At 39.9% G+C, this 13,190-nt stretch overlaps 1 protein-coding gene across 3 annotated transcripts in view; it reads right to left on the bottom strand.

The window, feature by feature from the left end:
• Window positions 1-13,190, bottom strand: part of NTRK2 (neurotrophic receptor tyrosine kinase 2) — a 197,731-nt gene that overhangs the window by 82,634 nt on the left and 101,907 nt on the right. For all 3 annotated transcript variants that reach the window (XM_057370011.1, XM_057370015.1, XM_057370012.1), the window contains one exon: window positions 1,059-1,247. In XM_057370011.1, the coding sequence (XP_057225994.1) occupies window positions 1,059-1,247 (189 nt within the window). The remainder of the gene's footprint in view (window positions 1-1,058; window positions 1,248-13,190) is intronic.

Genomic DNA, 13,190 nt, shown 5'->3' on the forward strand with positions numbered 1-13,190 from the left:
CAATATTGGAGGCAAAGGTTTCCAACCTTGCCACTAAGCCCCTATACTACAGTTTGTGCTAGGAAATCCTTCAGGGTAGGATGCAGACAGGATGTAGTGTCCCTTAGTTGCAAGCCCAATGCTCACTAATTATGCTGGGAATCTCTAGAAGAACTTCCCAGAGAAACTGTTCATACTTCCAGTGACACTTCAGAACAACTTTCTCTGAAACACTTGGAGAACGTAGTGTCCTGATAAGAAATAGTAAGCAGYAACTGTTTATCATAACATCCTTATGTATTTTTTCAGTTCTGTGAATCAATGCTAATCCCTGRTTCAAAAATTCACATTTCATATGTTCAATTCTGAAACTGTTACTAGGTTTGGAAAGTAGCATCTGAAGTAGCACCTGAATAAAATATACTCTTCATAGTTAAATATGTTTAGCTCTTCGTATTTTTTTTACATTTCACTTGCTACTGACTGAACATGAAAGAATTTGTATATGTCATGTATTGTCCGTCATGYAACTTTCTGCTCTTCTGCTCTGCTTTTAAGTATTCAAAATAATTTCTGTCTGTAGAGGTTGAATTATACAATGAAATTACAAGACTTGAAGTTTAAACACTGATTGTTCTTACAATTTTAAAAAYACTCAGATTTGAAAGTTAGGTTATGCTAATTGCCAATATGATCAATTTAAAAACAGTGCATATGYAACAATATTGACTTTTGCTTCTGATCCAAGCTTTGTTTCCTCCCAAGAATGTATTCAGTGCACAGGACTGGCCAAAGACCACTGAAATCAATGGAAAGCCTACTAGTGACTTTGATGAAATATGGATTGGGCTTTGAGCATAACACTGCTGACTCCATTGACTCATCACAAGGGCTGAATTTGGCTTAGACAGAGGTAAAGCGGTTCATCCCRTTTACCTTTAATAAATGGCACACATTTTAACCCCACCATTCCACTCCCAGCAATTTAGAGAATTTTGTTATGCCAGTTCTGTTAAGGGGCCACAACACTTGCACAGGTAAAATGAATGATTGAAACACATACAGTTGTTTGTACTTACAGGTATCTGGCTTGAGCTGACTGTTGGTAATTCCAAAATACTGTGGATTTTCAATGACAGGAATCTTTGTCATCCCTATGATGACTGCATCAGGACCCCCCTCAGAAGAAGACGGAGTGTTGCTGCCATTTGAGATGTGGTGGAGGGGACTGGCTGAATCATCGTCATTACTGATGACTGATGAAGGACCTAGAGACAGAAACAAAGATTTTTTCTTGTAACTTGTATGCTACCCTTCCCTCAGATGATGGATTTTTTTTTTTTCTAAATTTTGACCAGTTGTCCTCATTTCTATAGTCAACAGCTCTCTTTGTGTGTACCTTGTTGACCTTACCTCAGAAGTTTTATGTCTGGGTGCAGATGTAGAACAGTGGGATTTTTCCATTAGGAACTGGAATTGAAACAAAATTTTGTAGTGGTACATCACCCAGACTACAGACGTCAGGGTCCAGCAMAGTCTGTCACTGTGAAAGATTTCAAAATTTGCTGAACTGACTCTGTCATTCTCAGAAATAAGCTATGGAATACACACATTGACTTTTTTACCATACACCCTTCTTGAATTACGCAGCAGTAAACAACACAAATCCAGGGAATACCTGCYCCACCTGGCATTATAACAAGGCAAAAAACACAGAATAGATGGGCTCATCCTAATGCAGGAAGCTGGTATTTTCTGAAAGAAACATGGTTCAGGGCCCAAATCCAGGGGACATAGTCACAGAGGTGCAGAGAAGAAGCTGGGAAGAGTAATTCAGTAAAATCTGGAGTCCCTGTAGAGGAACTTATCCTGCTCAGGGGTACATCCCATTGGTTCCCTGAACCATACCTGCATCTAGTCACCTTCCAGAAGCTCTATTGTGAACAGTAATTCAGTGACAGCTTTTCTTTTATTTTCACTCTATGCTTTCTATTTTAATGAGAGTGCCACWGAGATAAAACCCAGTAAATGGATTAAAAAATCCCACTYCCATGAACTGCAGGAATCTTTGAACTAACAGCAAAACCAGCACAGATGACATTGGAACTGTTGACATCTAACCCTGCCACTGAAATATCCCATCACTTCTTTCAGTTTGTATCCAGTAATCACAGAAAACCAGAAGCACCATTTAGCAGCAAAGACATTCTGACTAATCTCCAGATTGAACAGCCATCAGAGATCACACATACCATATTTTACTTCATTCTTCATCCRCATTAACTTCGGCTTTTTGGATGACATTCACATCTTTTAATTGTWACAATCAAAAGATTATGATAGAAACAGATGGAAAGAAAAAACCCTTTGGATGTGCCTGTCCTGAAATGTCATCTTTCGATGAACAACTGCATGTAGCCTGTGGGCAGCAGTGACAGGTTGAGCAAATGTCCCCCCAAAGAAGGGGCAGCAGAGAAAACCTTGAGGACACTAAAAAGTTGTGTTTACTCYGTGTCACCTGTCACCCCATTGCAACATTTGGAGTCCCAGACTGAGTTTTAGGCTGGACAGAAGGGACACTGCAGAGGCAAGACCGAGCTGCCCACAAGCAGGTTCTGTACACACATTACTGAGGATATGAGAGAAGGCAAACAGGACCCACTGCAGCAGACACACAACTGAAGAATGAGATTAAAAAAGGACAGTCCCAAGYGCAGGAAACAAAAGGCAGATTTAAAAAAACTCCTACTCTTCTGAGGCTTGCTGTATCATTTACAAAATCCCTTCATCATTATGTGGCATGGCTCATAGCAATAAAACTTAAATATTYTGGCATGTGGCTATTCAACCCTATATTTTGAGATGCAAGCATACTCATAACCCCTGTTCTGCTTTTCTTTCTCCCCATTTGGTTTAATSGTGCATGAGGGAAATGTTCTCATAGTTTGAAAAAGTACTTCACCCCCAGCCTGAAACACTAGAAGTAATTTTTCAAATACCTGGCACTTCACTGGAAAGTCACTGTTGACAAATGTAAGTAAAGCCTAGATCTCTGCAATTTATCAAGAGAAATACTCATACCAATGCTGGTTTTGTCACTACTGATCACCCAGATCCCCACATGATTGATTCTGCTGGGAAAGATGCCAGGATTAAGAGTTTTTGGTGAAGATTTCTCTCAGGGAGGGCAGAGCCTAACAAATTGTGGGAATGGTTTGCTCAGATGGCACAGAAGATACTCATGTTAGGTCACAACACATTTTTCAGACGCATGAGAGATGTTCGCACAAGCATTAGAGTGCAACCCTTTAAAAACTGCATTCAGTTTCTGGCAGATACCATCCTTACATCTTGAAACTTTCTGAGTCTCAACTTGCTGCTCCAAAAAAGCGGGCTGACTAATACACAATTTCGTGGGACAGTAAAAGCCTTTTACATTAATACAGTTTTAGTGTGAGGATCAAATCCCCTCTCTCGCAGCAAACAGGCAAATTCTCTTGGCTCTGAAACTTAACAGGGGCATCTCTTTACATCCTTCTAAGTCCTGCTGCTCTCTGCTGCACAGGAGGTGGCTCTTTTGTCATTGTTTGCTTCCACCAAAAATGCAGGGATGGCAAGGAAAAGTGACCATTACCCATTTCTAGACATTAAAGTGGGACAATGACTAAGAACTCAGTCTATTATTGAATAATTTCTGCAGTACTTCAAGGTGTAATTTTATATAGTGAGCTACTATTTTCAACCAGAATAAACTGCAAAGTGCTGCAGGTGAAAAGCAAACTGTTCTTTTTACTGTTCTGTAAATCTACTCATTTAGGCGAACTGGTAAAAGCTAGACTTTTGTGTGGTATGAAGCAGGTTTCAAATATATTCAGCTCTCCGATGTAGTTGAGAAAAACCTGGAAAATCAGTTGACTTTCAGACTAATTCCTGGCAGTACAGAACAGCTCAACAAAAAGTCAGCCCTAGGAACTTTGTTGCAGTGTCACTCTGTGATCCCTGTCACTTATGAGCAAGTAAACATCTCATGCAATGGTCTTTGTGAATAGTTGTTTGCATTCAAAAATCCTGTTTCATGTCTATTTTTTCTCCAATTAAGACAACTAGAACTCATCAGATGGAAATTTTTGTGTATCAGAAGCAGCTGAACTCACATCCTTTCACACTTGCCCTTTGCTGGGATCTTTTTATCAATATGAGCAGACTTGGACAGAGATTATTTCCACACATGTTTGCTAGACTATCTACTCATCAGAAAGTTRCATTTCATTTTCTGAGTGCACTAAGCCACATTAAAGTTCCAGACCCGYCCTGCTGCTGGCTGTGATATTCAAGTAATGCAAAACCATTTCTGGGATGCAAGATGAGACTATCACCTGTGCTGACAAGAAGTAAGAGCTGCCCTTTTCTGAATGGGCTCTGTGCTCAAAATGAGGGGTAATTTCTTGGAGCACCTTGGAGAGTGCTTTCATCCACATGAAAGGCGGTCACTGAATTACTTGTCAAAGGCAGAACAAGTGTCATAATTACACTCAGTCACCTATTACTGCCTCTGGTTTTTGTAAAATCTGCTCTTTGTTTTAGACCTGAAATCTGAAAATTTTAGACAAAATGTAATAGATTGGAGTGAAAATCATGGGTTATCAGTAGTCATTAGGTATCACCAAGAGCAGATTCACAGTTGGGTTAAGCTTTTAAGAAAACTCCAGGGACCTTCCTCACCTTCCAGTGTGCTGCYCAGAATCTTCCCTTGATTTAATTTTTGGACAATTATTTTCAAGAAGACAGAAGTTGGAGCCAGACAAGAAACTGTCGCTGCTTTGGGGAAGATGTGGGTTATACACCACAGGGATGAATTTCATCTCTGTTTGATGTTAAGCTAATGATGTCCATTCGGCATAACCTAGGTGGAAGAAAAATCCCTTTTGTGTATAAAAAACCCTAGCAGCACTCTAAAAGAGTTGTGACATGTGAGAAAACCAATTATATTTGAAACTGATGAGCTATAATAAAACCAAAGTGCTTCCAACAACTAGGTGGGAAATTATCCTTGGCACATAGTACGGAGACAGGCAGAAAAAGCAAACCTCTTCTATTGCACATGCCAAGGACAAATGTGCTATCTCTTGAGGAGTCTATGTCTTGTGTCTGCCCTSTCCTTGACCTTGGTGGTGCCAAAAAATGTGAGTTTCCTTAGTTAAGAAATAAAATTAATTTCATTATTTYCAAGGTGTGCTGCTATTTTGGGGCAGATGAAGGAGATTCCTGATTATTATATACAGCCTTTTATGACAGGAAAAGCTAAGAAAGTTGGGATTGTGCAGCCTGCAAAAGAGAGGGCTTCGGGGTGACTTAATTGCATCCTTCCAGTACTTAAAGGGAGCCTACAGGAAAGATGGAGCAAAGCTATTTACACAGAATGCAGTGACAGGACAAGGAGCAATGGCTTCAAACTGAAAGACAGTAGGATTAAATTAGGTATTAAGAAGAAATTCTTTAATGTGAGGGTGGTGAGGTTACTGGAACAGGTTGCCTAAGGTGTGCCCTCACCTCTGGCCATGTTCAAGACCAGGCTGGATGGAGCTCTGAACAATCTGATCTAGTGAAAGGTGGCCCTGYCCATGCGAAGGCAGGTGACCTTTAAAGTTCCTTCCAACCCAAGCCTTCCTATGACGGTATTCTATGGCTCATTATATGCCTATCACCATCAGATTTAATGTGGTTTTAACACGCATGCTGCCAAGACCTACCCACACCACTGTTTGTTGAGGCTACATTTGCACAACACTGCAATTTGCACAACTTCTGTGCAATACACACCACTCCAATTATCCCTGAAGTCACTACTAATGGCTCAGGCACACTGGAAGACAGTAAGAGTAATAAATACCACAAAGAAACCCCTGATTTCAGCTTTGTTGTTGGAGTTGTGCATTTCCAAGGATGCATGGACTTWAAGAAATGTTAGGAAACAGCTCATGTAAAAAGCAGCATTTATAAAGATGATTTTGTGCTGTGATAAATAATAGACATTCCTTCCATGAAAAATTTTGTTGACTGCTAGGATGGTTTCTCAATGGACCCTGCACTAGCATTGGCTCTTAGTTCCCCTGGGCACCAGGACCAGTCTGTGCCAGCACACCTGGACAGTGAATGTATGTCCTATCAGTCAGCACCATCTCTGCTAAATCCCAAGGCCATCCTGAATCTTCTCTTTTCTTTTGGGAGGGGGTCTATTTTTTCCCTAGTTAAATACATTGTTCTGAAGAGCAGTTACACAAGATATCGTCCCATGAGATTCCTATATTTGCTGTAGATATTCAGATATTATTTTATGCATGATTAAAATATATTAAACTTTAGCAAGAGCAGATATTCAATTATTCCTCTTATCAAGGCAAGATCCAGCTTTCTCACCAGAACAGACACCTTTTTAGCTGTACTCTAAAAACCTYGATCTTATCTTTCACTCCCTCTGGAAGACAACTAATCAATCACATCTTGGCACACTTTTTTTCTGACTAAGGTGCTAAGTTTTACTTCAAATAGTCCTTTGTATTCCCAAGTTCAGCAGCAGCATGCAACCATGGTACCCAATCATGTTCGTACAGTTCTATTAGACTGGATAAGAAAGCCAGCACAACAGAAAGCAATGCAGCTACACTGTTTTATTCTACYGGTGTCTTAAAATGCAGTATGTTGAATATAGGGAATTGAATTAAAAGATATAAATAGAACACAAGAGAAAAACAAAAACTCACTAACCAACCAAAAGAAGACTGAATAAGCTTCCAAAGAAAAACAAGTTTGGACTTGYTTTGCTTGGTGGAGCTGTCCTGCAAATCTAGAGTGATGCATTAGAACAATGGCCTTTGCTTTGCAGCTGCCAATGCTTGTAATGAGGGAAAGCTCAAGGCATGGCACTCCCAGGTTTTGTCAGCAGTTCAGCTGTGTGGAGCAATAGCATATCTTGCCTCTACCCATCTTCCAAATGACCTTTCCTGTCTCATATCCCCATCCCTGCCAGGTACCCAGACAACAGCCATTAGTCTTAGCCTTTGTGCAGTCATCTCTATAGTCATTCAGTCTACTTTCATACTCAGCTGCAAAACAGATATTAGGGGGTTAATCCTCCTTTGCTTGTAAACAGCATTAAACCCAAGTCCATCCTGCTAAAGCATACTGCTCTTCACAGATCAAAGAGTGCATGTCCTTCTACCCCGGAACAGCACACTGAGCCAAAAACCACACTGTTACACATTAAATCTGTGACTCAGAAAACCGAGACTTGCCAGGCTTTGGTGTTTAGCAGATAAATAATTTCACATCTTCTGACAGGTATCATCAATCTGTTTAGCTGATTTACACCCACCAGTGCTTGTTTAAGCTTGTCCTCCGTTGCTTCTTGGCATATGAGATGAGAAAAACCTTTCGACACTGCCCAAGAAATTCAGTTCCCATCCAAGACAATGCTCCCAGGAAGTTAGGTGAACCCAAACAGAGWGCTGGAGAACATCTTCCCATTCAGCAAACAAACACACCTCTGTTCCCTCTCAGCATGCACTTTYAACATTCTCTGAGTAACAGAAGTAAGTAGGCTCCTTCAAGGTGTCTCAAAGGAGAACTGAAAATCAGGGTTTAAACTCAAGAAGCAGTSCTGGGGAGTCTGTTCACTTACAACTACTGCAAAACAAACTGGAGACATTAGTTCAAAAACCATGATGAAACCACAGCACTTCAATGTGCTGTTTCATTTGGGTGATCAAGGATAAAAGGTAGTTTGCCTTTGTTTTCATGTGAAAAATCAATGTTTAGCTTTTTCTCATTTGTTGCAGCTTCACAAGAATACTAATTTGTTGTCAGGGTATCGCTTTCATACAGAACAAATTATCTGGATTATCTTCATCCCCACGTGGAATACTTTTAGCAATGCATACCTTTGCGTCTAACAAAATAACAGGTATGTCATTTGGCTTCACAGTACCAAATTTTCAGTGTTGCTAGGTGTCAAGATGCCTTTTCCCTAAAACATATGTTCATCTTGCAGAAAAACTTATTTCAAATGCCTAGCTCCTCTAGAGAGGAACAAACACACAATCTGGGTAATTTCCACTGACATGACTATGCACAGATTTTAGCCACTCAATATTTCATCAGGGCTTTTTGTTGTGGCTTTGAATCTAAGAACCACAGCTGCATATTTGTTTGCTTGGGTTTCATTCTAGTGCGTGACTGAAAGAATCCCAGCCAGTTCCTTTCAGCTGCCTTTAGCCTCACAACCTCATCTACATTTCCCYGTATGCATGTATTCCTGCATCCCTTCACACACAAACCTAGAGCAATGGTTTCTGCAAGGGAGAACTCCCTAGGACAGCCTAGGGGACCCCTTCATAATGCAAGTCACTCCTGAAAGTCACGCATTATAGGATGCAGGGATAAAGGGTGCAGGGATAGAGACACTGGTGTTTTGGTCTGGAGCAGACTAGCAAGGCAGTTCAGCCAAGAAACCTCCTTTGCAGCACTGCAAAGCCTTGTAGGAAAACCAGTGATGTCTCTAACACATACTGAATTTGTATTGTCTAGTATTGCTAGCATTGTCTGGACAGGACGAAAAGTGCCTAACCCCCCTGCCCTGTCACAAAAGTTGCCGATTTCTTTTCCCTTTCAGCCAGAATGGAAGGCATTTGTGTAAGAGATCTAACAACTGCAATCTGGCATGCATTGTCACATTAATATACATCATAATGAAAAAATCCTCATAGATCATCCACGATGAGGTACGTGCTACTATTATTTCCAATTTGGAGGAAACAGGAAGAGCACTCTGGCCCTGAATTACCCCACTGCAGGTGGGATCTCTGCCAAAGAACCCAGGAGGGACTGGCAGCCCCAAATGTTGAACCAAGGAGCCCTTTGGGACTCATAGCCTTTCTTCAGACAGAGGATGAATGGTGGCTGTACAGCTGTCCACTGCTTTGTGGACATATTTGCAGTATCTGCAGCTCAGATTATGTGCTCTGTTGTGAAGGATGAGGAATTTATGGCCTCTCATTATTGGTAGTCAAATGAAACACAGACCTAAGACAAAAATCTAACTGGGATGTGGCATATTAATCAATATGAATACATGGGCCAGAGAATTTAAAAAAAAAAAAGGCAGCAGAAAATGTGAAAGAATGTAAGAAAAAAATATTTATCTTYTTTTCATATAGATCATCAGGACTATTCATTGCAGTCACCTGCAGGTCTGGATATCTTGGAAACATGGGAAAATTACAATCCTTCAGAAATACTACTTTGAAAAACCACCACAATAATAAAAAAGATGGAATGTACTYGTTGTCATCAAGCAAAAAAACAGTAATTCACCTGAAATTAAATCCTTGTTGCCTTTAATTACACTTAAAAACTATTTAATTAACAACTGCTTCCTTCCAGACTTCTCATAAATAATCTAAGCTAGCATTCCCATTCCTAGGACTGGRATGACATTGTCTGTTATCTTGAAGATAAATACAAAGTGTACAGAAGCAATAACAATTTCCCCATGTTGCTTTGGCTGTCAGTCTTTACCTGAGAGAATAACAAAGCTATTTCTAGTAGTTAACTTGAATAATTTTTCAAATTCTGTTTAGTTCAACACAGTTAGATGATAAGACAGGTATGTTAGATTGTGGAGAAAAGCTCCCTAATTTTAAATTTGTATTCGTCTGCGTACTTTTTTTTAAGGAAAAGCATAACTAATAATGCTATTTAATTTTTTTAAACCAGAATGATTATTTATTTGAAGCACAGATATACTATCTGCAGGCCTCTTCCATTCAAGCAAATCAGATTAAAATATAATACAGGAAAATAYAGAAATACTCAGAGACCCAATGAGAAACTGAAGAATTGGGATTTCATTTATCCTTAGCAAGGTCCAGGCAAGGTACAAAAGGATAGCCTTCCAATGCATGGGTACAATTTTTATTGCATGAATTTGCTGAACAGGAACAAAAAGCTCCATGAAAAAAGTTCATTAAGAAAGACAATGTGAAAACTTTGGGACAGATCCTCAGGCATTGGAACTGCTCATAGAAGACTCAGAAATCTCCACTTTTGGAGTTCTTGAAGCCACACAAGGAAAAATGTCTCTTGGAAAAGATACAGGTACAGTGGATACAGATTTAGGACAGGGAAGAATCTCACAGGTGTTCTGTTATCCTTAACTTTCCATAATGACATTTGAGTGATCTTACGGGAACACSTCGTCAAATGTTGATTTATGTCTATTCAGAACCGAAGCAAGCCCAGAGCTCAACAGGCACACATCATAACTCAATGAAATACATATATTTCCATACACTAGCAGGTCACTTTTCCAGCCTRCAGAATAAAGACAGATTTAGCTGTGCAAGAAGAACACCAGTGCTCCACTACACAGTGGGTAATTCTACCAGAACACACATTATTTAATAGCATTCTTCACGCACAATTTATTTCAGTGGGATATTTCCCTTTATTGTTTCTGAACAACTTCCATTAGTGGAAGTGTTAATTACATGATGTAGTAACAGTAAGTCTTGCATAATTTCTTACTTTCTGTCAGGGAAAGATAATGGCAGGCCCCCAAAATTTGCACCAGTAATGAATCAACATTACAGTGAAATATACCTCTGAATTTGTTTCAAGAAGCATTCCAGCATAACAGCTTCCAAATATTTTTTTTTTTTTATTTACAACCACATTAGCTAATCTTAAACCTTAAAATCTGTAAAAAAGCAAAACTAAATCAACCCAAACATCATGCTCAAATTGTAAACAACATCTGCAGAAGTTTGGTTTTGCTGTTTACTAAGCTCTCACTGAGATGATCTTACAGCCCAACCAGAGTTGTTTTGAACTTGTACGGATGTGGACTGTCTCCTCTTCACCTCCAAACACTTCCCATCCCAGAAAACAGGTTTTAAAAATGAAAACACAAAGGTCTACTTACTCGTGAAGAGGAGGGCACGAGAAGGAGGTGAACTAACACTCTACCATCTATTCCTTGTCAAGTAGTTTGCTCTCTCCTTAGGCTTTGGGCACTTGTGGCCCTAGTTTTGTGTGTACTGCAAAGGTAGTAGCTTGGCCTTTGGAAGAGGGCTGCTGGAGGGGCAGAGGACTTTGGCACAGAAGACAGCTGTCCAAAACGAGCCCTCAGTGAGCACAAAGCAAGAGAGAGCTAACTTTCCTTCCTTCCTGATGCCTAACATTTTATTCCAATTTATATTAGATTACTTAGCAACAGTGAAACTGATTTGTTTTGTGTCTGTGCAACAGCCGCCTTTTCAGTGATTTTCTCTTCAGAACCTGTCCCCAAAGCACTCAGCAACTATAAATATCCCAGGCCTTTAAACAGATCACAGGCCATGCTCAGAAAACCTTGCTGGCCACCAAGAGACTGGTACGAATCTTCTGTGAAGGTTTTTGGTGATCAGCCATCATGTATCATGAAAAACACGTGATGTTCAGGTCAASTGCTTGGAAGAGTCTTACTAGCAGACCCACTCTAGCACTTGGTTGTTCTGTGCACCTCTAAGAAATCGTAAGGAAAAGGAAAGCAATAATTTCCTGTTGTTACAGACTTCTGGATTATGCTCGTTTAGATCTTCTGAGGCACTGTTTAAGGAAAAGTTCACCTTTGGAGATGRTAAGAAGCTGAAAAGGCTCTTTGGAGGACCATCCTGGCCAAAACATCTTCAGATCAAAGATGCAGAATTGCCCTCCAATAACACCCTTCTTTCCCCAAGCACAATTCCTAAGGCAGTGAAGTTTACATACTCAAAATCCTCTTCAAATGCAGATCTAAAAATTAATACAGTGGAACAAACTACACTCATACACAGAAAGGAAACATTTCAAATTTCTGTCCCAGCAGCATCACTCACAAACTATAGGATTAGCTGCAGTAACACATGCACAAATTGACTGTCTTGCCTCTATACGATAAACCTCCACTGCCATTTACAGACACCTCCTCCTCTCTGCCACATGATGCCCCATCCGCTAGAGATTCCTCCTGCCACCTCTCTCCTGCCAGCTTTCCTTGAAATTGCYGCTATGGAAAGCAGGAAAATCCCGCACACTCAAACCTATTTGTAACATATCAGCTAGATCAGCCATCATAAAACTGGCCATGCTACAAACTCTGGCAGTTTTGTTACAGCAGATTTGAAAAWGGATGCGTTAAGTCTGAAATTGGTCAGGACACCACAATGCGGTTTTGCTGAAATACTGGAAACATCACTTCTTCTCTTCTTCAGTGCTCTGAATGAAGCTGGGTTTCTCTTAATCCCTAACRTTTTTATAAATTGCTTCTGCTTATTCTACTACTTCTGAGTAGTTTACCAATATCCCTTAGCATTTTTCTGATGGGCGTTCTGTGCTTATTCACTTCTTCCTTTTTTATAAGGAGTTTCACCTATCTCTTAAGTGATTCTCTCCTGATCATCTGGTTCATCTATCTTCTCATTTTCCAACAACATGGTCTTCTGCGATGTTGTAATTTTTATGCTAGAATTAAATAGCATTAGTACTTGTTGAATTCAAGTATTTTAGGATGACATTAATTTATTTGCAGTCTAGTTTCCTCTTTTATAAAAAGTTCACTCATTGCTGTTTCTTAGCAACAGATTTATCAGAACAGATTTGCATGAAAATCAAATACTCTCAAAAAGGAACTGTTAAAGCAGAGTCTTACTCCTGACTACCATTAAAAGTGAATACTATAAAGCAGAAGAAAATGGTTTTGTAATTTCACAAGAAATCTAATGGAAACACGTAGAATATTGGCACCAATTGAAGTAGATAATCTTATAAACATTCCTAACTAATGTATCCCTGAACTGATTTGCAAAAATCTTCTTCTCACCTTCAGAGACCAAAAGATAAAAAACAAAACCAAAAGCGCAAACTATGCACAGCCACAATCCTCTATTACACTGGACCAGATTAAAAACGGGCATCTGCAACAGTCACACACAAACAGGTCTCAAAGGACCAAGCTGCCACAGGCAGACATGTGCATTCCCATGTGCATGAAAAATGCCCACGCTCACCACACCAGTACTAGGTATTCAACCACACCAGTACTAGGTAACCAAGAACTGGACTTTAGAGCAGGAACATAATTAGTATTTCATTCTCTGGAGTCACCTGAGATCTATACCATATCTATCTGTCTATCT

Source organism: Malurus melanocephalus, unplaced genomic scaffold, assembly GCF_030028575.1.
Source record: "Malurus melanocephalus ecotype Western Australia unplaced genomic scaffold, MMel_1.1 scaffold_117, whole genome shotgun sequence".
Classification (NCBI taxonomy): domain Eukaryota; kingdom Metazoa; phylum Chordata; class Aves; order Passeriformes; family Maluridae; genus Malurus; species Malurus melanocephalus.